At 44.0% G+C, this 25,454-nt stretch overlaps 1 protein-coding gene across 1 annotated transcript in view; it reads left to right on the top strand.

Annotated features, from left to right (window-relative positions):
• DUSP10 (dual specificity phosphatase 10) overlaps positions 1-19,904 on the top strand; it is a 38,041-nt gene extending 18,137 nt beyond the window's left edge. The window contains exons 2-3 of the mRNA XM_034667212.1: positions 13,400-13,771; positions 17,342-19,904. Coding sequence (XP_034523103.1) covers positions 13,400-13,771; positions 17,342-17,607 — 638 coding nt within the window. The 3' untranslated portion in view covers positions 17,608-19,904. The remainder of the gene's footprint in view (positions 1-13,399; positions 13,772-17,341) is intronic.
• The last annotated feature ends 5,550 nt before the right edge of the window (positions 19,905-25,454 follow it).

Below are 25,454 nucleotides of genomic sequence, written 5' to 3'. Positions count from 1 at the left end.
ATATATATATGTAATTTTTTTTAGTCTCTCGAATCCCTAACATCATGCTAAACCACACATAAAGGTGCTTGTCAACTAACTGGCCTTTTCCCATCTCATTCCAAAGATCACATTGTCTAGAAATATTTCATGAGCACCTATACGAATCAGGTATTGCTCTGGGCGCGAGACAGTCAATACCTTTATAATTTCTGTTAATAAGTGCGAGCATTAGCTCCTTCAGTTCTTGCAATAACTCCGTTGTTGCCTGTTGGCACTGTTATTCGCCCCATTTTACAAATGAGGAAACTTGGGTACAGGAGGGTTAAGTGGCCTGGCCCAGCACCCACGGAGAGCTAGGCCCAGCACAGTGAACAGCCAGGCTCCATTCCCTCAAAGACAAACAGCATGTGGGCATTCTTGGGTGGGGGTGGGGGGTGGGGCTCACCATTTTAATAATCACAATACACAGGTGAAGAAATAACAAGTAATTTCAGATTGTGATAAGTGCCCTGAAGACAACAAAACTTTGAGATTTGATGATATAAAACGAAAGATCCACCGGAAAGGTTTGCTGAAAATTGGGCGTTGGGAAGACCCTCCTGGGGAGACCACACCTGATCCGAGGTCTGAACCACCCACGTGAGGAATGAGGGGAGGACTCCAGGAAGAGAGAGCAGCAAGTGCTGGGGCCCCTGACGTGGGAGGCAGCCCACCCAGGCCTCCCCACCGTGAGACAGCCTCTGTCTTATTCTTGCCACCGTCCACCCGGAGCTGGTTTATCGGAGCTGTGTCGAAGTTACCGGGTGCTAGCATTTGGAGCTCAGATTCTCCCAAACTCCTGATTTCATAGATGTGGAAGCAGAGGCCCCTGGGCTAGAACCCAGGATCCCTTAAGTGTGGAAAGAAGGGCTCTGTTTCGAGTGCTGGCCCGCTGGGACTTCTGTCACCCTGAGCAATGTGGGGCGTTGGCATGGCCTTCGAGGGGATGTGGCCGGGCGGTGCGACGGTGCCAGGTGTGGGGTGCATCTCAGACCAGCTCTTCCCTGCACGTGTCCCAGGTTGAACTGACCACGACTTGGCCGGCCCTCCACTTACCCTCAAGTCCACGTCCACGGTCTATCATCCCAGCCCCCCTCCTCAGGGGTGAACTGGTCTCTCGGGGATTCGCGCCTTACTTTCAGAAGGAGGTCCACGAGGTGTGGACCTGCTGGCTTTCGACCTGGTGTGACCTCATATATCTCTCTGGGCTCCGAGGCCTCCCTGGCTTCCAGCCCACCCTTCCGAGCGTAGCCCTCACCCCGTGGCCTGACTGGGGGGGCACGGGTGGGCTGGGTGGACTCCGTTGCAAGTGGAGCTCATGCCTGCTCTTTCTGGCAGTTGATCGTTAAATGCTCAGGCTTGCTTCGTAATTCTTGCCAAATATAGAATTCAGCTCAGTGACTTGAGGAACTTGTTGCTATGCTTTTCGTGAACTGAAAACATGGGTTCTGTAAAACAATTCAGATTTTGATGTTGACACTTGATCTTTTCCCCTACCACTTCCTGAATTCCCTAAGCTACAGCCTTTGACCTCCAGAGCGTATTAAAACACATCGTCCTACAAGCTGTTTGTTTGGACACGGGGCTTTCATTCAAAGCAAGCTAAGATGCACCCAGGATTGTTGGCCGGGTGCTGCCATCCACAGTGGTTGTGAAGCCACCCGGGCTTCGTGTGTGTCACTTTGCCTTGCTTCCTGCCTCTCCTCCCCTCCTCTTGCCATGGATGTTTCTAGATGACCTTTTGTGAATGTAATTTCCAATGAGAATGTTTCACAGTAGAAATATGCTCTCCCTTGAGGCTTGCTCTTGATATTTCTAGAGATTTATTTAATTGGACTCTACTTAAATCCCATTGGAAAACATACTTTTGCTGTGAAGTTGTCATGTGTTTAATTTGGGGTGTAAGACAAATGTCGGTCCCCGGGGGAGCCGGAGCGCTAAGCAGCTGTGCTCCTCTCCGTGCAGTGGGGCTGTTTAATGAATAGCTTCACTGGGCTTTCCTCTGTTTGTTTGTTTAGCAATGCTTCGTTATTTAAACTTCTGCACTGAAAAGCAAAGAATGTTTTCCCTCTCTTCAGAGAATTAAACAATAATGGAGAGTATTTGGTTGAGCTCCTGGGAAAAATATGGCTTTGTGTTTTATAGCACTCTCCTCCTGTTAACATTCTTCCCTCTGCCGCCTTCCAGTATGATCTCATAGATTTTTTTCCCCTCCCTTAATCCGCCTTGATGGATTAACCGGTATTGAGCTTTTTAGCGAACAGAAAAGGTGGAGCCCTGATGTGGTAGAGAGTGGCCTCCCAAATACACAGAAATTGTCCAACAAAAATGTTCTTCAGCTCAGGGGGGTGCTGCGGGGAGGGCATGGGGCAAAGCTGATCCACAGGGAGTGTATAACGAATGATGTAGGTGTCTTTGGGAACGGAGTGGGCTTCTCCGCTTGCAGCTGGCACATGGAACTGAGGTTCCGGAAGGTTCCATGGATCTGCTTCTGAGGGCCATGTTGGTCCTATAGGCAGCATCCTCTTCCTGACCTTGGAATGTCTCTGGCTTGAGTTTAAGATATGGTACTGACTTCGTTTGGCTCTCAGGGGCCAGGTTCTCAGGTAATCCATAGGTTTGGGTGTGGTTTTTTGAAAGTAGGAATTATAATCTATATTTTTAACAAGTAAGCTATATTGGTGATGAAAAGTGGTACTGTATTAGTCTGTAAAATACCATAGACTGGGTCACTTAAACAACGGAAGTTTATTTTCTCCCAGTTCTGGAGGCTGGAAGTCTGAGGTCTGAGGGCCAGGATGGTCTGGTTCTGGTGAGAGTCCTCTTCCTGGTTTGCGGATGATCACCTTCTCGCTGTGTCCTTGATGGTGAATAGATAGTCGCCAAGCTCTGGGTCTCTTCTTCTAAGGGCATTAATCTCATCATGAGGACTCCACCCCCATGACCTCATCGAAACCTAATGATCTCTCAAAGGCCTCCATCTCCAAATACCACCACATTTTGGAGTGTGTGGGAATGTTAGGCTTCAGCCTGTGAATTTGGGGGCATGGGGTGGGGGACACAGGTCAGCCTGTAGCAGGTACAAAAGATGTATTTTGGGAAAGAAAGGGCATGATTTTTGCCCAGGTTTTGGAGTAGAGGTAAATTCTAAGTTAATTTTCCCCCCTTCTCTCTTGATCCCCTTTTCCTTTCAAACACATAATAATCCCCTATTGTGGACTTCTGAACATTCAAGAGCTTCCCGCTGAACTTAGAATAAAATCCTAAGTGCTGAATGTCCCTAAGAGGCCGTCTGCAGAGTTTTTTGACCTCGACTGGTCACTTCCTCCCTTTGCCTGTTTAATTAGGCTTCAACCATGGGGCTCCCTTGAGTCACCACAAGCCTAGCCAGTGTCCTGCCCTTGCCAACAGTGTGGTTCTCTCTGCCCTCTATCCCTTTCCCAAGCCAGCCAGTCCCTTCTCATCCCCAGGGAGGCCCTCCCTGAACCCCAACTAATTAGTTCCCTCTCGCAGCTCGCAGGAACTGAAGGGCACCTCATGGCCCTTATCATAATTAATCATTACCTTTTTCTTTGTGTGTTTATATGTTTATCATCCATCTCCTCCCTTTGGACCCTGACCTATGGGGACAGAGAGAGGTGGAGAGAGGAAGGGGCATCTCAGCCCGTTACTCAAATCCCAAAAAGTCTAGGAGGCCTTGCTCTTAGACAAAAGAGATTATAGAAGGGAAACATATGCTGATATCTCTGGTGTGTCTGTTAAGAAAACCCAGAGGCTTGAGCTGTGTGTTTGGGTGTGCCCTTCTTGCTGGGAGCTGGTTGGTCAGCGCTGAGACTTTGGGACGGTTTAGACATGAAGGTTAGAGGAACAAGAAGGAAATCCGAACTTGCAGATTTCCCGGGACATGGGGCTGGAACTCCCTCTGGTCCCCCTTCTTTTCTGTCCACACATCCAGCCTGTATTTTGAGAGGCACCCTTCTTTGTGGAATTCACTCCATTGAATCCCAAAGCCTGTCCTGAAAAGAAAACAATTACATGCTGTCTCTTTCATTGGCATTTATGGTAGTGGGAGGGAAGCTCGTTCCAGAGGCGAAAATGAGAATCCACAGGGGGTCTTTGGACGGAGTGGGCGGCTGAAGGGGGCATCTGGACCCACCAGACAGTGGCGATGCCCAGTCCAGGCCAGGCGGAAGGGCGAGGGGGAGGCTTGTCCCAGCCTCTCAGGCAGGAGGGCTGACTCCCAGGAGTCAGTGAGGCTTACGCCTGGCTTCCAGGTGGTTCTTCTTGACCCTTTCTGGCAGAATGGGGAGAGTGGGTGTCAAGATGGGGTTCTCAGCATTACCAGCCTCACTATGGGGGGCGGGGTGGAGAAGGGGCCTGACCTCTTTTCCCACCCTTACCCTGGACTCTTTAAAAATAGGTTTCAAAAATAATCTGTGGATTCCTTGGCAGGCCAACCATCACACACGTTCCAGGTAGAGTCTCTCCTCTCATTTCCTTCCCTTATTCTCCTGTAGGGTTTCTGAGAGAGGGACGGGGAGGCAGGGAGAGGGAGGAAAGCAGAGGGAGCAAACAGGAGCTGGCCCTGGAGAAGGGGGGCCAAAGGGTGCTCTCTTCAAGTCCCAGTGACTCCTGCAAAAACCTGAGGGGTTCCCGGGGCTGTGGGAATTCTGAAATCTTACAGTTCGAATCCCACTCACAGAAAAGTCATCTGCTCATTAAAATAACACGAAGCTGTTTAATTGTCTTTGTGGAAAATAACATGACTGTCATCAGCTGTTGCTTCTGGCAACGCTTTCTGTTCTAATGTAAATACATGAGGTCCCAGATTTACATCCTTGTGAAGAACCCTCTCCCAGAGTCCGGCCTGTGCTCTTCCAACACACACAAATTAAACTTGGGGTACCCTAAACCCTGGTTACCCATGAAAGCCTTAAAGTTGGGGTGGTAGGAGGGGGGGATTAGAAGGGCACCGCCCTTCGTGGGAGAAAGTGCTTTTTTAGTGCAGTGAAAAACTGCACTAAAGGCCTGTTTAGCCTCCTGCCCAAGGCTGAGAGGTAATCCTGGGCCCTGTTCTGACCCATCCGAGTGCAGTGAGGGCACTCGGATGCCCTGGGGAGGCAGCTTTGGAGCCGGGAGGTGTGTGGGGTCATGGGGACAGAGGGAGAATCTTTGCAATTTGGACAGAAACGTGCCAGGATCAGTGTTTCTTAGCAGGTGTGCCATCAGAGCTTCATTTTCGACTTTTTAAAAATCATGGTTCCTCAGTCTTTGGGTCTTTCTGATTTGGTTTACTTTTTTGAGGCAACTGTTTAGGCAGGGATTTATACAAAAATCCTTTTCATTGAGGACACTACAAAGATTTTTATTGATCCAAGAAGGAAGCAGTGTATTTTAAAACATAAGAAAGAAGGGCCCCCGAACAAGTTAATGATTGAAAATAGCTGTGGAAGTATATAGAGACAAAAATGAAGTCGAGAGCTCATTTCAAAGTGCACCAAGACTGGGAAGGAGCAAGAGTGGATTTTAGTTCTCGGTATACATTATGGTCAAGTATTAGCTTATTTCCAGAATGCTGGATTTTATAATTTACTAAATTGTGGTGGGAGTGATGGCAGGTAATCTGCAGAATACACAAATAAGTAAGTTACTCGAGTTAAAGTGACAGTGACTAGACAAGCAGTGTTTATTTGGGGTAAGCATCGGTGGTCTAAATTATGATATCTGCCCCGCGGGAAGTCCAATGAAAGGACTATATTATTAACTCAATTTGAGAAAATTCTGGTATAAACTTTTCAGGAATTTTCTCCAAAACGTAACTAAATACCACTTGGTTAGATTAAGTAATATCAAGGATAAGAACAAGAGTGACCTTTAGTCTGTTACAGGAAGATAGTTTTGTGAGGGGCATTTTTTTTTTAAGATTTTATTTTATTTTATTTTATTTTATTTTATTTTATTTTAATTTTATTTTATTTATTTTATTTTGAGAGGCAGAGAGAGAGCACGCCAGCGAGAACAAGAAGGGGGAGGGGAAGAGGGAGAAGCAGATTCCCCACTGAGTGGGGAGACCGATGTGGGGCTGGAACCTGGGACTCTGGGTTGAAAGGAGACCTGAGCTGAAAGGAGACACTTCACCGACTGAGCCACCCAGCACCCCTATGAGTTGCATTCTTGAAATAATTTCTACCTGTAATTTGTCACTAAGTGAAGTCGACACCAGAGAGATCTTTTAATGTTCATAAATTATTTCTGAAAAGGGATTGATTGTCTGTCTCAATATTTCTTCCCTACGGTTGTTGGTATCAAATTTATCAACAAACCACCTGTCCTCCTGTGACATTTGGCAAAGCCCTGTGTACGGAGGGATTTAAATCAGACTATCTATTCCTGCTCTCCAAGAACTGAAGTTCTATTAAAGCTGTTAATTTAGATAGACATAGGAAGAAAAATACACAAACAAAATGCGTGCGTATTGAAAGCTCAGCTTTAGTTATAATGTGATGCTGCACGTGTGCATATTAGAGTTGCTTGAACTAAGAGTTTACGCGGTAACCCCGAGCAAAATTTTGAACATCTCAACTAATTGGGGAATTATAGGTATAGAAAATTTATACACACACACACAATTTTTCTATATCTCTATTTCTAAAATTTCTAGAAATATGTGTGTGTGTATATATGTATACACGTATCTACAGAAAATTTGCCAGGAACGCATTTATGTGTATTTGATCACCTTATATGTCCTCCCTCTACTGAAATCTTAGAACACGAATAACTAAATGTAAGGAAGTTTCCAGGGGAGACCGCCAACCACCAGACCTAGCCCCCATTCTGCGTGCTTTTTCCTCTTGAATTAGTGGAGTCTAAGCTGGGACCCAATAGCACTGAATATGACCTTTACGCAAGAGCAGAGCTGTAGGCAGCGTGCCCTGTGGCCTGTGCTTTGGCACCCTTTCCCTTGCTCGGGGACTGGTGCTGGCAGATGTTCTTTTCTTCACGTCTCTGAACCAACTGTACCTTCCTTCAAGCTCCCACCTCTAGCTCAACCCCCAGCTCTGACTGCTCCAGAGCACAGTCATCCTCCAGCACCTGACCACCCGGAGCGCTCCTTATCTTTGTGGCCCCACGGACAGTTCTTATCCAAATAGCTATAGGGTTTGAATACCTGCTTAAAGATACCAGGATGGATATTTTACTAGTAGTTTCACTGAGTCATTACAAGAGACCTGAGTAGTAATATTCCCATCTTATACTTAAGGAAAACTAGTCCAGAAACACCCAATAACTTTCACAAAGCCATACGGCTGGCATGTGAGTGAGCCACTATTCACAATCAAGGCAAAGCTTTCCCCCTGCTGCCTTATATATCATAGATTGCCTTATAGAGTTGGCTTTTAAAATATATCTGGGGCTAACTTGTATTTCCTATCAAAGAGACCAGAGAATTAAAAACAAAAACAAAAACAATAATGGTAACAACAGAAAAAAAACCCAAGAGGCAACATAGATTTATCTTCCTGGAACACTTAACAATATTTGCTCAAATCATCAATATGTACTGGTTGGATTCACGGTCCTGACGTTATCAAGGTTAAGCTTAATGATACTTCTTTATGTCTTTTCACATGTTGGACATTTCACATGTAAGCAATGAAATGACATGATTGTAGGGATCACAGGGAGACTCATCGCTGACTCACGGTCCCACTGACCGAATTGCTGGACCCAGCCTCCCAAGTCTCTCTCTTCCTTGGGTAACAAAAGTATTTCTTAATCCCATTGTTTCTTCCTATACCTCCTGGCACAGTGCTCTGACTTGACTCATCCTCTCTCTTGAATACAGCCGCCCCACACGTTGCCGGGGGACAGGATTATAAGACAGTTTAGGGGACACCACCTGGCATTGAACTTGAAATCAGTCCTACTATAAAATATAGTCTATGGACTATAAAGACAATTCCATGTGAAGCAAGCAGGAACAGTATCCTGTATGGATTTAGCTTGTATCCCAAATAGTTCTCCTGTGAAGGTAAGTGATTTTTCTGCCTTGAAAAGTATGACATCATCATGACCCCATCTGTGAGAGTTTCAGTGCAGGAAGCCTGGCATCCCTCTGCTCCCCAGTTTATCCAGGCTTTGTTTCTTCCACAAGGATCCCTGTGTATATAGAATCTCGAAAGTCGGCTTTGATGCATTGCAGTTTCCACGGAGGACCCACAAAATAGGATCCTTTTGGGTCTGTTTTACACCAATATCTCTCCCCTTGGTAGTAATAATACCTAACTCATGTAGCATTTTATCCAGGTTAAGAGGGCTAGGAGATAGATACCAGGGTTAACCATGTATTGTGGATGTGGAAACACGGGCAGGGTATGAAGTAACTTGCCCAATTTAACACAGCTTGCTAGTGATGGCAGCCAGGATTTTAAAACCAAGCAGTCTGTGATTCCAGAGTCTGTGTTCTTAGCGACTATCATCAAAGTACCATTTTACTCTAAAAGACTATTCACCCAGGCTCAGTTGGTTGAGTGTCTAGCTCTTGATTTCAGCTTAGGTCATGATCTCAGGGTTGTGAGATCGAGCCCTGCATGGGGCTCCGGGCTCAGCATGGAGTCTGCTGGAGATTCTCTCTCTCCCCGTGTCACTCCCCCTGCTTGCTCGCTCTCTCTCTCTCTCTAAAATAAATAAATAAATCTTTTTAAAAAATTTTGAAAACTAGAAGACTAGTCACCCACTAAGAGAAAGTAGACAACAGAAAAGGGTAATCAGTATGCTCGGAGCAAGCTGGTAGAAGAGCTGCGTTTTCACCCCCCTCCACCTCCCTTTGGGGGTTCATTCCATTTGTTGACCTTCAGTGAGAGTCTTCCGGACATTTCTGGAGAGCGCTCACTTTCCAGCTTTGCATGAAGCCAAAGAGCATATGTGTGAAGGTGCTGTCCATCTTCAGAACATGGAAATTTCTTTCTTACAGATTCTGCCTTTGGCTGTGGTTCTTTCCTTTCCCACCCAGAGCACTGCTTCTGAATCACATGACAGAGGCTCTGCTGTTTCTAGGATGGCCAAAACGGCAGCAGGAGCTGAAACCCGTCTACAAAGAGCTTTCCCACTAAAACTAGACTCCATGGCTTCAGTGGGCCTGTCCCTTGCTGGTGGAAGAAACCGGGACTGGTATTTCTACATGTTTTTCTTTAGGGGTGGAATCTTCTTTGTTATTCCCGTTCGGAATCAAAGTGCTGACCATGCGGGTTTTGGCAGAGAACCTAGTTTTGAGATAAGGTTGGAAATGTTTGCCCCCAGCAATGTTGCTCATGCCTTGAAAATATTTGCACGGTGACTGCAAGCAATCGTGTACGTAAGAAGATGGCCAAGGCCCGGTGGCGATGAGGGCGTGGGGGAAGGGATGGGCCGAGAGCAGCTTTATTTAAAACATACTCCTCCTCTGGAAAAAACAAACAAAAAACCCCCCAGAAACAAAAAAACAAAAAAACAAAAAGAAAGAAAGAAAAAAAAACCCAAGAAAAACCCAACCAAACAAAAAAAAAACTCCAAACAAACCCCAAAAAAACAACCACACAGGAATTCAAAAAATATGCAGTTTTTATTGGGAAAGGGAGGGCAAACAAATGAAATCAGATCTATTTGCTTAGGAAGGATAGGGCATCTGTGGCTTTTTTTATGGTAAAAGTATATTATTTAAATGTTAAAACGGCTCAGGTACATTGGTCCCTAGCTCTTTTTAAATAAAATATTAAAAGTAAAAACTCTGGAATATTAGCTTACCAATCACTTAGAGTCTTTATATTAAGCAAAAGAAAATGGTTTTTTTTTAGATCTTTAAAACAGCAGTTTCCCGAAGTAATGAAAACAAAAAAAGTGCTTGCCATGGATAGATGTTGTTTCAAAATAACTTTATTTTTACTAACTAGTCTAATCTTCAAAACGGGAGTGTGAGGTAGGTATGATTATTATCCCTGTTTTATATCTGGGGAAACTGAGGAACCAGGAAGTTAGAAATTTGCTCAGGGTCTGGTAGCTGGTGTCGCCAGGGCTGGGACTCAGACCCAAGCTGTCCGGCCTGAGAACCACTGTACAGCCCTTAGGGTTCTCACGGACTGCAATGTGGAAGGATCAAAGGGAGACGAGGACAAGGACAGTGATGATAGCAGGGTAAGAAGACGTTATTTATCTAGTGCCTGGTTATATATGAACATGTTTACATAGGCTGCCTGTACCACGACTCGGGGTGGGCGACGTTATGCCCACTTTACAGATCAGTAAACTGGAGCTTAGTGGGGGATGGTGATTTGCAGCAGGACTCACAGCTCTTATGGGGCAGAATCCACATTGCAGCCTGGGTCTGCCTGCCTCTAACATGTGCTCTTAATCCCCAGCTACTTTGTCTCTACCTCACTTGTTAGTTATCCTGTTAGAATGTTCTTATGTAGTAATAAGGAACAGGACATAATCAAAGCTCCTCGTTAAGTGATCAGGCAGTTCAGCCTCTAGTGGGATAGGGTGGGAGGAGGGAGGTCGGAAGAGAAAACCGTATTAGCCTTAGTCTTCCCTCCCCTCCTTCCCCAGCTTCCAGTGCCAGTCCCCTAAGAGAAGGAAAACACCCTCCCTGCACACATCGTTCTAAAAAACCATCATTGTGAGAGTCGACTGTTGATTTTGCTTGAAGCACCATCCCGGGAGAGTTGTGTGACTGTGTGTGTGGATATGCACGACCCTTCGTGAGTACTGGTGCCTGTGCTGGTCAGCAGACCGACAAGTGAACCAGAGACTGTTCCTCCATGCCCCTCAAGGAGAATTTCCTTGTCCAACTCATGTATTTGAGTCATAACATTTCCTTTTCTATCCTCTCCATCTCCAAATATTCTATGAGCAGAGTTCCCACGTGGCTTAAACATACAGTATACATGTCGTTTTGTACATGAGCACCCCCTGGGATTCGGAGCATTCTGTGTCTGTCTGTCTCACATGCCCTCCTCCCCTCCCCCATGGGTTTTTTTCCCCCATTAGGCAAATGGAAGGCCCATGCCACCTGTTAGCATTACATCATTGGCTCCCCAGAACACAGTTGCACCAAAGGCCTTAAACAAAGTAGTTGTTCTTGTATTGTTTGTACTCAAAGAGCTGATATCATGCCAACTGATGTCATTGTATGTCTTTGTGTAACTGCTATGGCAACTGGGCAGGTGGGGAGCCTCCAGCTGATGTCATGGGGAAAGGAGGTGTAGAGACAGAATTTTAAAAAGCTGTATGCTGCTTTTTTCTGTGTGTGGGTTTTTTTTGGCATGCATTTTTTTTAAACTAGCTGCTTTTTAGACAAATTACAGCTTGAGTACCCTAAATAAGAACAGACAAAAGTCCCCCCAACCCCTTTGAGACTTCTTTTGAATTTATTTTGTTGTTCTTTCCTCTCATCTTATATGAAAAAGTGTAACCACTGCCTTTTTCTTAAGAAAAAAAAAAAAGTGAATTAGGTTCCCATCACAGAATCAGTGTGAATTGTTTACTTGGATTTTATGGAGGCAAAGCTGAGCGGATTTTAAAATAACTCTTTAAAGTCTCTTTCGTGGAGTTTGTAATGGTGATGGTGGGTAATTTCTATTTTTTTTAAGAAAGTAGTCACAACTGAAGTCTTTCTGATTTTCCATTTCTTCTGTCTACTTTAAAAATAATCTCTTAGGGCCCAGACAAACTTTTAAATCATGATTTCATAGCAGAGTAAACTAGTAATATGTAAAGGCATATTGGAGCTGGAGGAATGGAGAAATCCATTGAAATGAATGTATAGCTCCTGTTTTTCTTTTCAAAAAGCAAAGATAGGTTTTGACACTTACTGATGAATGAAGTGAGTGACCATAATCTTGCCCTCTTTGAATGATCTTTATGGCACCGCTGGACCTCTTAATGAAAATATGACTTGCCCGGTTGTCACGCCTGGCTGGCTGGGTACTGGGTGAGCACAGCCCTGGGACTCGGTGTAGGTGATAGTCCAGAGCTTCCTGCTGAGGATGCCAATGATGAGACTTGAAATGGGGAAGGGCAGATGTTACATTCAGAAACTACTGGACAGATAGACTTCCTGTCTTTATTACAACACAACCGTATCCTGCCTACACTGTGTGTTTCCGGCCTTATCTCCTAAAACTATCAGGACAGATGTAAAGCATCCATCAGAGGGCATAAATGTTGTGTTCTGGAGGCTTTCAGCTTATAGGAGATCTCTAACTTCCCCCTCCTTTCAAAAGGAAGGTCAGGGTATGTCGTTGTTTGAGGAGAATTAGAGCCCACCTGGTGGGAATAGTATCAACTCAGATTTCCTGGCCCTTCTATGTACATTGTGTCATTTGACCCTCTCGAAATCCTTTGGGCTTATGCATGTGTGTGATATATGTAACAAATATTGAAGGAAAAACTTAATAAACTCTGATTCATAAATTTCCTACCTTAAACAAGTGTTCTTTTTTGCATTTTTCGAATTGGCTTTGTTTTATTTTACATTAAATAGAAATATTTCCTTTGTTTTCATATTCCTTTCACAACTTTTAATGGCTACATAATATTCCATTGGATGAATGTAATAACTTTTCCTTTTTTTTAAAAATTTGTGTTTGTCTTTGGCCTTTTCTGTAAAACAGATAATGCTCTTTATACATCTAGCTGGATACCTTTGGTTAGATCACTTTCTTAAGCTGTATTTCCCCAAAGCGATGTCGTACTTGTCGATGGGGAGGTTGGCACACTTCGTCTGTATTCATTCAGTCCAGACTCCCAGTCACACTAAAAGGTAGATGCTATTACCTTCATTGTACAGATGGGGAACCAAAAGGACAGAGAGAGAGATTAACTTGCCTAAGTCACAGAGCCAAGAAGTTGTGTTTCTGGGTTGATAGCCAAGGTAATCTGGGTCTTCCAAGGTCCCTGTCCAAAGCTGTTCTGCTGTACTGGGAGCAAACTTGTCTTTCTGGGTGAGGTCAGCTTACGGACGAGTGCAAGACGCATGCCTACAGTGCCCAAGGAGGTTGGCCATGGTTTCCTTGGCTCCCAAAGTACAAGGTTGTATGTAGGCCGCTGAGCATATGGCTCTTCGAGGCAGATCAATCTGCTGCTGATAAAATTGCCTGGTGCTGCAAATGAACTCTCTCCGGGGGAGCATGCCGCGGTTTGCCCAAGTGCCGCACGCGGTGAGATCCTCGGAAGCTTGTCCTGGATCTCCAAATGGCCTTGCGTTCTGGTTCTGACCTTGTTTTTAAAAACGTGCGTCTGCAACAATGCACACTTATGTCTCTGGGGACAGTGGCGTCTTCTGCCTGCTCTGAAGTTCTAGGGATGGTCATTGTCACTTTCTGTGTGTTTGCTCCAGGTGGACTTAGCAGTTTTAAGCAGAACCATGAAAACCTCTGTGACAACTCCCTCCAGCTCCAAGAGTGCCGCGAGGCGGGGGGCGGCGCGTCTGCGGCCTCGAGCGTGCTACCTCAGTCCATCCCCACCACCCCTGACATCGAGAATGCAGAGCTGACGCCCATCTTGCCCTTCCTGTTCCTCGGCAACGAGCAGGACGCTCAGGACCTGGACACGATGCAGCGGCTGAACATCGGCTACGTCATCAACGTCACCACTCACCTGCCCCTCTACCACTATGAGAAAGGCCTGTTCAACTACAAGAGGCTGCCAGCGACCGACAGCAACAAGCAGAACCTGAGGCAGTACTTTGAAGAGGCTTTTGAATTCATCGGTAACTGTCTCCCACGGGGACTTCTCCTCTTCCATCTTCTTGCCCCCTCCCCCCCCCCGGCTTTTGCTTTGCTATCAAGTCCAAGGTTTATGCCCGCGTTGCCAAAAAGCTGCTCTCAGGTGTTTTTGGGCTCTGCCACCTGGTGCGGCCAAAGTGTTCTCCTAAGTCACGGCCCACTGAATGCATGCATGGGAGCCAGTGGGATGGGTGTAAAGAAACAGGGAGTCAGTGTGGTGGGGGAATCCACGTCCCTCTAGTTCTCAATGCAGAGGTGGTCAGGATGGACATAGGTATGTGCTGTCCCAGACTGACAAGGGAAGTAATGGAGAGGAAGGCATGGGAGGCCAGAGCTGGTGCCGTGGCTATCTGGTCTACCATGTCTCTCAGTGCCTTGCAAGAGATAAAAGAGAGTAAAGACAGCACCATCTCCAAACTCACCCACGCCTCCCTTACCTTAGGTTACGTTAATCTGCACTTGGTATAGCTTCTTCACACGAGGTTGAGGCAAAGGTGGCACTTGCTGAAAGACTGCTTCTGAAGAATGTTTTTCAGTTAAACAGTGCTGGAGTGAACGTCTGTACGCGTCCTGTCAGCGCAGAGGAGACAGGAATGGAGGGCTGAGTTGTTTTTCCCTTCTACTTGCTTTGTCTCCGTTCTTAAACACTGGGTATCAGAAGGGTGTAAATGTGAGCGTCAGCGAGATGGTACTAGATTTCATAAGACTCGCCCCAAACTCGCTAAAGTAGGAAAGATCAGGTTGTGCAGCCTGAGTAGTTCCCAGGGAGGGGAATTCTAACAACAGCGGACTTTAATCTCCAGAAGGAAGTAACCGCCAGCCTAACTCTAGTCTTAACTTTAACTTTTGCTGCTTCTATAGCCTCGAACTGTTCTAAGGCTCAAATTATCATTTGGGGGCAACAGTGGGCACCTAGCAGCCACTCAACAATTTTTTTCAAGTGACTCTAACCTTCATTGCCACAAAAAGGTGATCCAGTACTTTTCCTAAATATTATAGCAGGTTCTTACTGGCCTCTGTCCCAGGAAGAAATCACTCATGTTTGGTGCTCCTTTATNCAGAAAAAAAAAAAAAAAAAAAGCCTTGGGTCTGGTAGATTTGCTGTAGAGTTGGCAGTTCTGGTCACGTCACCCAGCCGTTTTCTTTGCTAATTGTGCCTTCAGTGCAGGACCATGGACTATTCAGTCTGGAAGCAAAGTCTGGGTGGTCACGGAACTCAGAAAAATAAAGTGACTTCTCCAAGATCGTAGGAATTTTAGTGTCAAAGAAAGGAGCAGAACACAAGACTCTTGACTTCAAGGCAGAGGCCTTTCTACAATGTGCTGAGGCAGTGTTCCCAATGCTCTGTCCGTTCCCGAATGCCAACATTTGTGAATGCAAACACACCTTAGATTTTTTATTAATAATATTTGAATCAAACCTTGAGTCCCGAGGAAGAAATACTTGTCACCAAGTAGAAGAGGAACTTTCTGGTTGATATATGATGTTATGACTGCAATTTTATCTGACTTAATTCCAGCTGCGAGAAGTTAAGAGATTGTTTTCCATTTAATGAGTAGCATCAGACGTGCTTGTCCCAACAGGATTTCAAGCAAGGCACCTGCATTCCTTATAGGTTATTCAGGCTTATCTGATTTTTTTTAGAAGGAAAACAAAACAAGTAACAAGTAGCATTTAACCTGAAGAATAATTCGGCATCACAGCCCGCACAGGCACGATGTTATTCTTGTTGTTATATCATCAGATAAACTGAAATCGTATGGTCTTAGAGCTTTAGGGGAAACGGCAGTTTTTGTAACCATAATGACATTCGCTGAGAGTCTGCTATAAACTAAGCAGAGTGTGTGTTTAGGATTTAACGGTGCCAATTTATTTATTCCTGCTTTGGATGATATTATCCCCATAATCCCTGAGCCTTGTTAGTGAGTATTACTCCCATTACGTAGACAGGGGGGTTGGAGCTCTGGGGAGCTAGGTGACTCCCACTTGCTCATCTAACGTGTAGTGGAACGAGCGGTCAGACTTAGCACTCCGCAGCTCATCTTCCTATCACCATGCCTCCCTGTCTTGGTATGGACGTCCGTAAATTGTGTGTGCTGAAGAGAAGAAATTGCAAAAGGGAAATACTTTCCTCAGATACTTTTATCTATGAGAAGTAAGCTTAATTCATAGATTTTTAAGATGGAATTTTGCATGATGTTTCTTTTCTTGGTCCGTGGCTGGGTAGCCGATAGAACTAGTTTAAGTTAGGGGCGCCTGGCTGGCTCAGTTGGAAGAGCACGCAGCTCTTGATCTCTGGGTTGTGAATTCGACCCCACACTGGGTGTAGAGATTACTTAAAAACTTAAAAAAAAAGAAACTGAAAAAAAAGTGGTTTAAGTTAGGTCACTCCTCCTTACTCCCCTCCCGTACTCTTCATCCACTCGATATTCCTTCAGGGATGTTTTCTTTGGGGCTCCTTTTAGTCTAGACATGTCAGGAAGATTCCATTTAGGCAGTGCCTACAAGCTACTCTCCTGAGCTTCTAATATATCTGAAAACTTATAAAGTATTGCTTCTTTTAATTGCTCTGATTTCTGGGCCATCACTAGAATTCTTCCGTCTTTGTCGTCACCGCCATGTTGGAGCAGCATACATGGATGCAGGGGGGTTGGACAGTTCAGATGTAGGTGATGTCTTGTGCCTGCGTACTGCCAACTTTATAGCTACATTTGCAACAATAGGCTTTTCTGGTAAGAAGCTGAACATAGCAGCTTTCCAGTTGGGTTTTGTTTCTTTAACCTCAGAGTTTAGCAAGACTGAAATCCTTATCCATTTAATACCAATTCCTGTACAGAGCAATTCTATAATATAGAGAAAGAAATGTGTTGTTTTTTTTTTTTTTCTCTTTCATGGCTGGGACAGACATTGTTAACAGCACTAGTTTTGATAAGCCACACAACCTAGCCATTGGAATTAGCATCCTTAATCAAAGGGTCTTCCTGATCAGGGGCTTGCTTAACATGCAAGCTACCTAGGTTGTGGCTGTGGTTTCAGTAAGTTGCCACCACCTGGGACGTGAACTGTGTCATGAATGATTCCTTCCCCTAGTCCTCTCTTTAAATGGAGAAATAGAAATTCTTACCCATGCTAATATTGCTTTTAGCCAGTTCTGGAGGTTGCAACGTAAATCTACACATTTAACTAGTAATTATACTTAGTTTTAAAGCCATTTGAATTTATTTATTTATTTTTAAAGGTTTTTATTTATGTATTTATTTGACAGAGAGAGAGTATAGGCAGGGAGAGCAACAGCCAGAGGGCAAGGGAGAAGCAGACTCCCCGGTGAACAGGGAGCCTGATGCAGGGCTCAATCCCAGGATCCCAGGACCCCAGGATCATGACCTGAGCTGAAGGCAGATGCTTAACCAACTGAGTCACCCGGGCACCCCGGCATTTGAATTTATTTTTTCCTCTCTGCAGAATATAGCATTGTCAAGTCTGGATAAAAGCTAATCTCTCTTTTTCCATCTCTTTCTTCCTTTCTGCACCTCTTGGCTTTCTCCCTTTCCCAGAGGAAGCTCACCAGTGTGGGAAGGGGCTTCTCATCCATTGCCAAGCCGGGGTGTCCCGTTCTGCCACCATCGTCATCGCTTACTTGATGAAGCACACTCGGATGACCATGACTGATGCTTATAAATTTGTCAAAGGCAAACGACCAATTATTTCCCCAAACCTTAACTTCATGGGGCAATTACTGGAGTTTGAGGAAGACCTGAACAACGGTGTGACACCGCGAATCCTTACACCAAAGCTGATGGGCGTGGAAACGGTCGTCTGACGAAAGTTTGGATGGAAAGGATTACTCGTCTCCATTAAGAGACGAAGAGAAAGAAGGATGGATTCTTTCTTTTTTTTCTTTTTCTTTCTTCCTTCCTTCTTTTTTTTTAGATGGGGGTCAAGTTTGTGAATGGAAACAAAACTTGTTTAAAACTTTTTATTTTTAACAAGTGTGAGAAGAATTTATCTTTTGATGCCGTTGAGATTTCCTTCCCATGAACTGATAAAGCAGGGAGGCTAAAGGAGTCATTTTTTTAAGCCAACAATAAAAATATAATAAAACTTGTTTCTTCCCCCCTTTTCCTTTTAAGCTATTTGTAGCGTTTATGATTGAATAGTCTGTGCAGGTTCATAGACCGAAGATACTACAACTTAAACAAATTCAAAAGAACCAAAAGTAAGAGGCAGAAAAGACACTGAATCACGAAGGCCCGAGAGCTGCCCGGGCCATCTACACAGGAAACAAAAACATAACCAAACCAAGCCCTGTTGTGCTCACTGGTGCAAAGAGAAAATCAGGGCAGCTTAAGTGGTCTAAGAACCCTTCACATTCTTTAAAGAGACAAAAGATTACTGTTGATTTTGTGTGTTTCATTCTCTGGATTATTTTCCCCCCCTCTTTGGGTTTAAGAGAATTTTTTGAAATAGCGAGGAACTGACCATTATACCATATGCCTTCACTGGCTTCTTGTGCAATAATACGGTGTTTTGAGTGTGCAAACAAGTTAGAGCTGGCAGCCGAATAATAGACAAATAGTGCAAATTTGCCAGCTTGGAGATAAAAAGGAATTCAATAAAAATCAATTACTTTCCTTCCCACCTTTTTCCTTTAATTTTTTTTTTTTTTTGATTTGATTCTGGTTATAGTGCCATAAACCTTGTTACATATGTATATCAGAATGTAAAAAAAAAAAAAGACAAAAATTTATTTAAAAATATTTTTCGAAAAAAAAACCCCAACTTGATGTGTTTCTGTTGATTGTGTAAAAATTTATTTTCATTATATAAATGAAACTCATTTTGGGATGTGTCTTTTTTCCTCCTCTCTTCCTCAACTCAGGTTCAAGCATCTCTTACCTCTGGTAACTTGTACATGTAACATACTTGGAAATACACACATTTTTATAGGGGAAAGAGATGAGGAAGGGAAAATATTCTCCGTTCGGAGTGCTACACGGAAAAAATTAGCAAGGAAACCAAAGAGCTCCGGTTATCAATCTGCCCAGTGATGATCCCCTCTGTTCTCACAGCCCTCTACCCTCTTATGCAAATGCAGTTTTCCGCTTAGGGAAAACCCCAGGTGACGTCACCTTAGAGGGAGAAGGGGAGTTCTACCCCAGGCTACCCCAGCCTACCCCAGCCTTTTATTATTATTATTATTTTTATATTATGTTAGTCACCATACAGTACATCCCTGGTTTTTGATAAAGTTCCATGATTCATTAGTTGCGTATAACACCCAGTGCACCATGCAATACGTGTCCTCCTTACTACCCATCACCAGCCTCTCCCATTCCCCCACCCCCCTCTACCCCAGCTTTGAGCTCTGGTGATGAGGTCGTTGCCAGATTGATTGGTTAGAATTCTGTGACCTTTCCGGTGGCTGGCTATTTGCCATTTAGGGGTCTTGACGATCCCTCCCCTGCCCCCTTGCCACTCCTCTTGCCACTTGCTCACTTGACATCTTTTGGTAACATTAAGCACGGAGAGGAGAGAGCAAGGCAGCAAATCGACCTCAGCACCATGAGTACAACTTTCCTATCACACTTGATTAATACATAGCTGCTGTTCCGTGGATTCCCAGTGCGCAGAAAAGAGGACATGGGGGTAAGGGAAGAACATGATGTCAGTGTTTTCTACGTTTTATTAAAATACATGTCTAGAGGGACTTGGCCAAGGGGAAGATTCACAGCGAATTGAAATTTGCCTGGGGTGAGTAACAGAATTGAAGAGTTTGGGCATGTCCAGTTCTAGACGACTACATTTGACCTATTTTTGTAGGCATTGCTTAGAACTGCTATAACAGTATTTTTTCACATTTATTTTTTTAAAATAGCCTTTCTACTAGAAGTGAGAAAAGTGAAGACTGAACTTAACAGGAATTAACTGAGAGCTGTTTGAATTATTTTTATGACAAAGAGCTAATCAGGTGAAAAGGAAATTTCTCTTACGGTGTTTTCTATTCTTCAGACTAACAATTGCCTTGGTGCTAGAGCATATGTAAGAAGTCAAGTTGTTACATGATTAGTGATTTAAAATATTTTAAAAAAATGAAAAAAATAAAATACATGTGATTTACTAGGCATTTCTTTTTGTCTATTCTAAATCCAAACGTTAAATTTCTGATAGACTGCAAGGCTTTTTTCCCCTTCCCTTTTCTTTAATCTATCTTTTTTTTTTTTTTTTAAACAAAGCAATGAGAGGAATCAGTACAGTTTCTGTGTTTTTGCTACATGGAAATAATTTATGCTTTTTGAACTTGATGATTTTGAGAAAAAGACTGTCCTGGGGCAGACAGGAATCCTGCCAACCCACATACCAAGAATTCTGAGAGAGACTTGGGTCTTTCTTGCTAATCTGTTTTGAGTCACTTAGCCTCTATTTCTTCATGAGGAATGTGAACCACTTCATGAAAATAAAATGGATTAACCAAGCTATTGCTCTAAAAACCAGACTTCCCAGGTTTCTGGGCCTCGCTAGGTGCCTTGGCTAACTGGGAAATAATTGAGTGTCATCTTCCTGAGAAAGCAAGAGTTTCTGACTGACCAATGCATGCATCATTTTCACCGTCCAGCAACGGTGGTTTCCTGCTGAGCGAATTTAATGATTCAATATCGTGAATTTGTTACCTACAGGTTGAGCAGTACAGCTTGCACTGTTAACCTTAAGTTGAACAGAACAACAGTTCCAGCTCCTCTCTATACATTTATTTCCACAGTTAATACTTTTCCAATCAGTGCATATAAACCAGGATAGAGAGCTCGTGTTTCATCGAAGAGCTTGCTTTAGCCGCTTTTGGATCAGGAGGAGCAGATGGGAGGTGGGGCAGGAAAGCTGATGAGTGGAGGAATGTACAAGGGAAAACAGGAAGGAAGAAACATACACAGCCCAGCCCACGTTGACAAAAAATGAGGAAAGATGACCTTCTGAAAAGGTAATAAAATATGGGAAAGAGAAAATTGGAGGTTACAGTAAAACAAAAATGAAAAGCTATATTAGAATAAAGAACCAGGACCTGAGTCACACTCAGAAGTTGACTAAGAACACTGATCTATTGCTCTAACTAGATCTTCTGGATGGTAAAATGTCTGTGAGCTAAATTGAATAGAGGTAAGCAATATGGCTTTCACCTTGCTTGTGAATGGGCTTTTATAGATAAACCACAACATATTATACTTATGTCTTAGTCCCTAAACACATAATACCAATCTCAGGAAATACGGGTTGAGGTGTGGTTTCAAGCTCTAATTGGAGGCAGTCATTATATATGGATGTGAGCAGAAAATGAGTATTAAGTGCTGGCCCCCAGAAGAATGGGCAGGAATAAAGCATTTAGGAAAAAGAAGCCTTCCTTCCCCTATGGAGGTGGTAGACTGCATGCCAGTGCTTTCCATGGTTCCTGATTTCCTTTTCTGCAACAACCTTTGTCAATGTCTGGTGAAAGACAACGTGTATCAAGGTTTGATCAGAAGCGGAAGCACTGAGGTAAAATGAGTTTATTCCAGGGATAAGACAACTGTGGGTCTAGTGATGACGTCAATGGGAATATGTTGCCTCTGTGTCTGATAATGGGCTGAAGTCCCTGTAGGTCAGTGGAGCCAACAGTCAGGGAGCAAACCTGGCCATGAAGTGGAGGAAGGCAAAGAAGTGGAATCTGGAGGAAGATCTAGAACCCACGTTTGCTTTTGACCAACCTCAATGATAATGGGTGACTTTGGAGAGGGGTCTGGTGCCCTTTACCAGGGAGATGAACACGTACCTGGTACAGGACTTGTGAAACTGGAGGCGGAGTAATGCAGGGATCACAGCTGCTGCCCTAAGCCCAGGTGAGCCAGCAGATCTGTGAAACTGTGTCCTGGCTACAGTACTGCCTGGTGCCCTCCTCGGAGCAAAGCGGCTGCTGCTTCCCTTCCACCTGCCAAATCCCATGTAAATTTCTCTTAAGGCTAACGCTTAACACAGAGTGAAGCCCGAAGGGAAAAATGCAGTTTCTGATTTAGCTAAATTGATATTGTATGAAACCACCACACTCCCCCCTTGCCAACTTGGCGTCTACCTACACTTCTTTTAACTGTGTATGACTTCCAGGCAAAGACATTAGAAAATGATGTTTCTCTCTAATAAGATGCAACTGTCACTTCTACACTGGAAAACACGCTAACCCTGTCTCCAACAGAGGGTACATAACCCCACATATTGTGACTTAGTCCATCCTTGGGTGAAGTTCATTCCTCCTCTGGTTGAGATCCACTCTGTCTTTGATATCCTATAATTTAAATACTGAGGTATAAGGATATTATAGATTGAATTGTGTTTGCCCAAAAGATGTGCTTCTGAAGGTTTAAGCCCCAGACCCCTTGTAAATGTGATCTTATTTGGAAATAGGGTCTTTGCAGATGTAATCGAATTCTTAAAGAGGTCATGTTGGATTAGGCCAATCCCATTACTGCTGTCCTCATAGAAAGAGGGAAACATGGACACACACAAAGGAACGAATGCTGCATGATGCAGGTGGTAGAGATTGGAGAGATACACCTCAAATGAAGGGACACCAAAAGTTGCTGGGTTGCACCAGAAACTGAGAGACAGGCTTGGAACAGATTTTCCCTCAGAGCTTCCCAGTGGAGCTAACTCTGCTGATACCCTGACTTTGGACTTCTAGGCTCCAGATGTAAGAGAATACATTTTCGTTTTTTTTTTTTTTTTTTAAGATTTTATTTATTTATTTGACAGAGAGAGACAGCCCAGCAAGAGAGGGAACACAAGCAGGGGGAGTGGGAGAGGAAGAAGCAGGCTCATAGCGGAGGAGCCTGATGTGGGGGTCGATCCCATAACGCCGGGATCATGCTCTGAGCCGAAGGCAGACGCTTAACCACTGTGCCACCCAGGTGCCCCACATTCCCGTTGTTTTAAGCTACCCAGTTTGTAGGACTTTGTTATGGCAGGCCCATGAAACTAAAGAAAAGATACCTACCTTGACTACATTTTATGTTAGATGGTAGCTGGAGGAGAAAAAAAGAATTAGTTAACATGTAATCAAATGTATATTTATAAAAGTAAGGAATATTTTTAACTCTTACCACTCTACTTTCTACAACTGATCATATGGTCATAGCTGATGTTTCTAACTGCCTTCTTTCACCATCCATTCCATATACCCTTTGTTCTCAGCAAGTACATCACCTGGTCATGGTTCCTTGCCTGTTGGGGTGACCTATATCCTCACCTTTGAAGGATCTGAGCTTTTGGCAGTCCTGCCGGCATTGGGTTGTTTTCCATTTACTTTTGTTGCAGGACGTGAGTATAAAATGTGCCCTTCATCCAGATACACTTCTAACTCCTATAGTCCAGTAGTAATCCAGTTCTCCCTTCCTGGCCATAATTACCCCAGCCAGCTCAGCAACCCTGTGTCTGTTTGTTGGTTCTTAAGCACGAGGAGCCTGAGGTGGCCAGCACGCAGTATCAACTCTTAGTTTAACGGAGCTATTGCTGGATCTTCTAGCAGAAACATCTGTCCCTTGGGAACTAAGCCTTCTAGACCAGCAGAACCCGAAGTTGCAGGGTAGGCGAAACAAATTTTGCAAGTGGATCATGAGGGGTAGTGGTGAGAGGAGCTTTTTCCATTTCTATCCCTTGATTTTGGGACCCACAATCCTGGATAAGGGAGAAACAGCAGCCTGTATTGGCTGACGATTTAGAGAATGTGCTGCACCTTGCAGGGACATTACCCTTATTCCAAAGAGCGTCTTTACTCACACAGCACAGTAACTGAATTGTCAAAAGGACCATTCCACTGCTTCAGAGTGATGGATCACATGGTAAGACTAGTGAATTCCATGAGCATGAGCTTGCTGTCACACTTCATTTGCTGCAAAATAAGTTCCTTGGCCAGAAGCGAAGCATTATAAAACACCATGATGGTGAATAAGACATAAGAATTGTGTAAGTCCACAGACACTGATTTTGGCAAAAGCACTGAGGCCAGGAAGAGTAAGTTTCTACGGAGTGAGAACAGAGTTCCCCTTCCATGACAGAAGTGGTCCAGTGTAATTAACTCACCATCAGAGGCTGGCTGATTTGTTGAAATGCTGCTATTTCAGGGGCTCAGTGTGGGGCTCTGCTTTGAGTTGGTTGGATACTCAGCAGTGGCTATAGCCAGATCAGCCATGGTGAGTAGGAATTCACGTTGCTGAGCTCACATATACTCTCCATCTCTGCCACCATGCCTACTTTGTTCATGATCCCATTGGTCAGAGATAGTGACTAAAGAAAGGGATCTGACAGAGGTCCAAAGAATGTGTCATCTTGACGATTATCAAGATCCTTCTATGCTGAGCTTCAGCTTTGTTTAGTACTCGCATGGGACATTCTGTGCGCATTGAGAGAGTTCCATCCATTTACTTCTTCCTCAGACTTTCTTATCACCAATATTCCAGGCCTGTTTCTTCCAGGTCCCCGATTATCCATCTGAACCATTAGCTACTGCCCACGAAGCAATGTAGATTGCTTCTGGCTGTCTTTCCTTTCAGATGCAACGATCAACTAGGGGCACTGCTAGAAGTTCTGCCCACTGGGGAAATTCTCCTTTATCTCTATCCTCCTGGGTCACCCCAGAGTGCGATTGTAGTGATTTTACCCATGGGCTGTAATTTGCCAACTCCTGGTCTTTATTAACAAGTATAGGGAGATAAGCATCTGTCAGATCAATACTACTTATCTGGGGCCAGGAGCTGTGTTGATTTCTTCCATCAATAAAACCGCATGTGGAATAGCAGCTTTAATCGGAGCCAACACCTCATTGAGATCTTAAAAACTCACTACCATTCTTCAGAATTCATCTGTTTCTGTGTAGGGCAGATAGGAGAAATAAATGGGAACATCGCAAGAATCACCATCCTNCCCCTTTTTTTTTTTTTTTTTTTTTTTTTTAGTCCTTGCTGGCAGTCCTAATCTCCACAATCTCTTTGGGAGTACAATATTGCTTTTTGTTTACTGTTTTGGCATGTAGCTTATTTCTGTATAACAAAGTGCTCCAAAACTTAGTGATTTACACCAATAACAATAATTTGTTTTAGTCATTTATGTGAAATTCAGTTAGGTTCAACAGAGACAGTTCATCTCTGATAAACTCATCAGGATAAGAAATGTCATCTGGGGTTGGAGAATCTATTTCCAAGATGTCTTGCTCAAGTACTTCTTATATTTGGCTTGAATCTCAGCCATGGTTGTCCAGTGGACATCTTGGCTCCTCTTCGCAATGGCCTCTCCATGGGGATGCTTGGGCTTCCCGAAAACATGGCAGCTCTTTTTCAAGAAGCCTGAAGGAAAGCTGCAAAACTTCGGAATCACCTAGACTTGGAAGTCCTGTTCTCCAGTGAATCACTAATAGGAGCCCAGATTCAAGGATTGGGACATGATAGTCCACCTCTCAATGACAAGAATGGCAAAGTATTTGTAGCCATCTGTTATCCATCACTGTTCCTTGCACAACAAAGCCAACCTGTGGAAAAGTAAGGAAGCACTAACATGGGAGTGATGGTAAAGAAAGGAATGATGTTAATTTTCTTCATAAAGTACCTCAAATAGTGTTGTAGTTCAAGGATACCATGTGAACTCCACTCTCGACCT

This window comes from Ailuropoda melanoleuca, chromosome 8 (assembly GCF_002007445.2).
Source record: "Ailuropoda melanoleuca isolate Jingjing chromosome 8, ASM200744v2, whole genome shotgun sequence".
Taxonomy (NCBI): Eukaryota; Metazoa; Chordata; class Mammalia; order Carnivora; family Ursidae; genus Ailuropoda; species Ailuropoda melanoleuca.
Note: the sequence above shows the minus strand (reverse complement) of the source record. Positions and strands in the feature narration are given on the sequence as shown.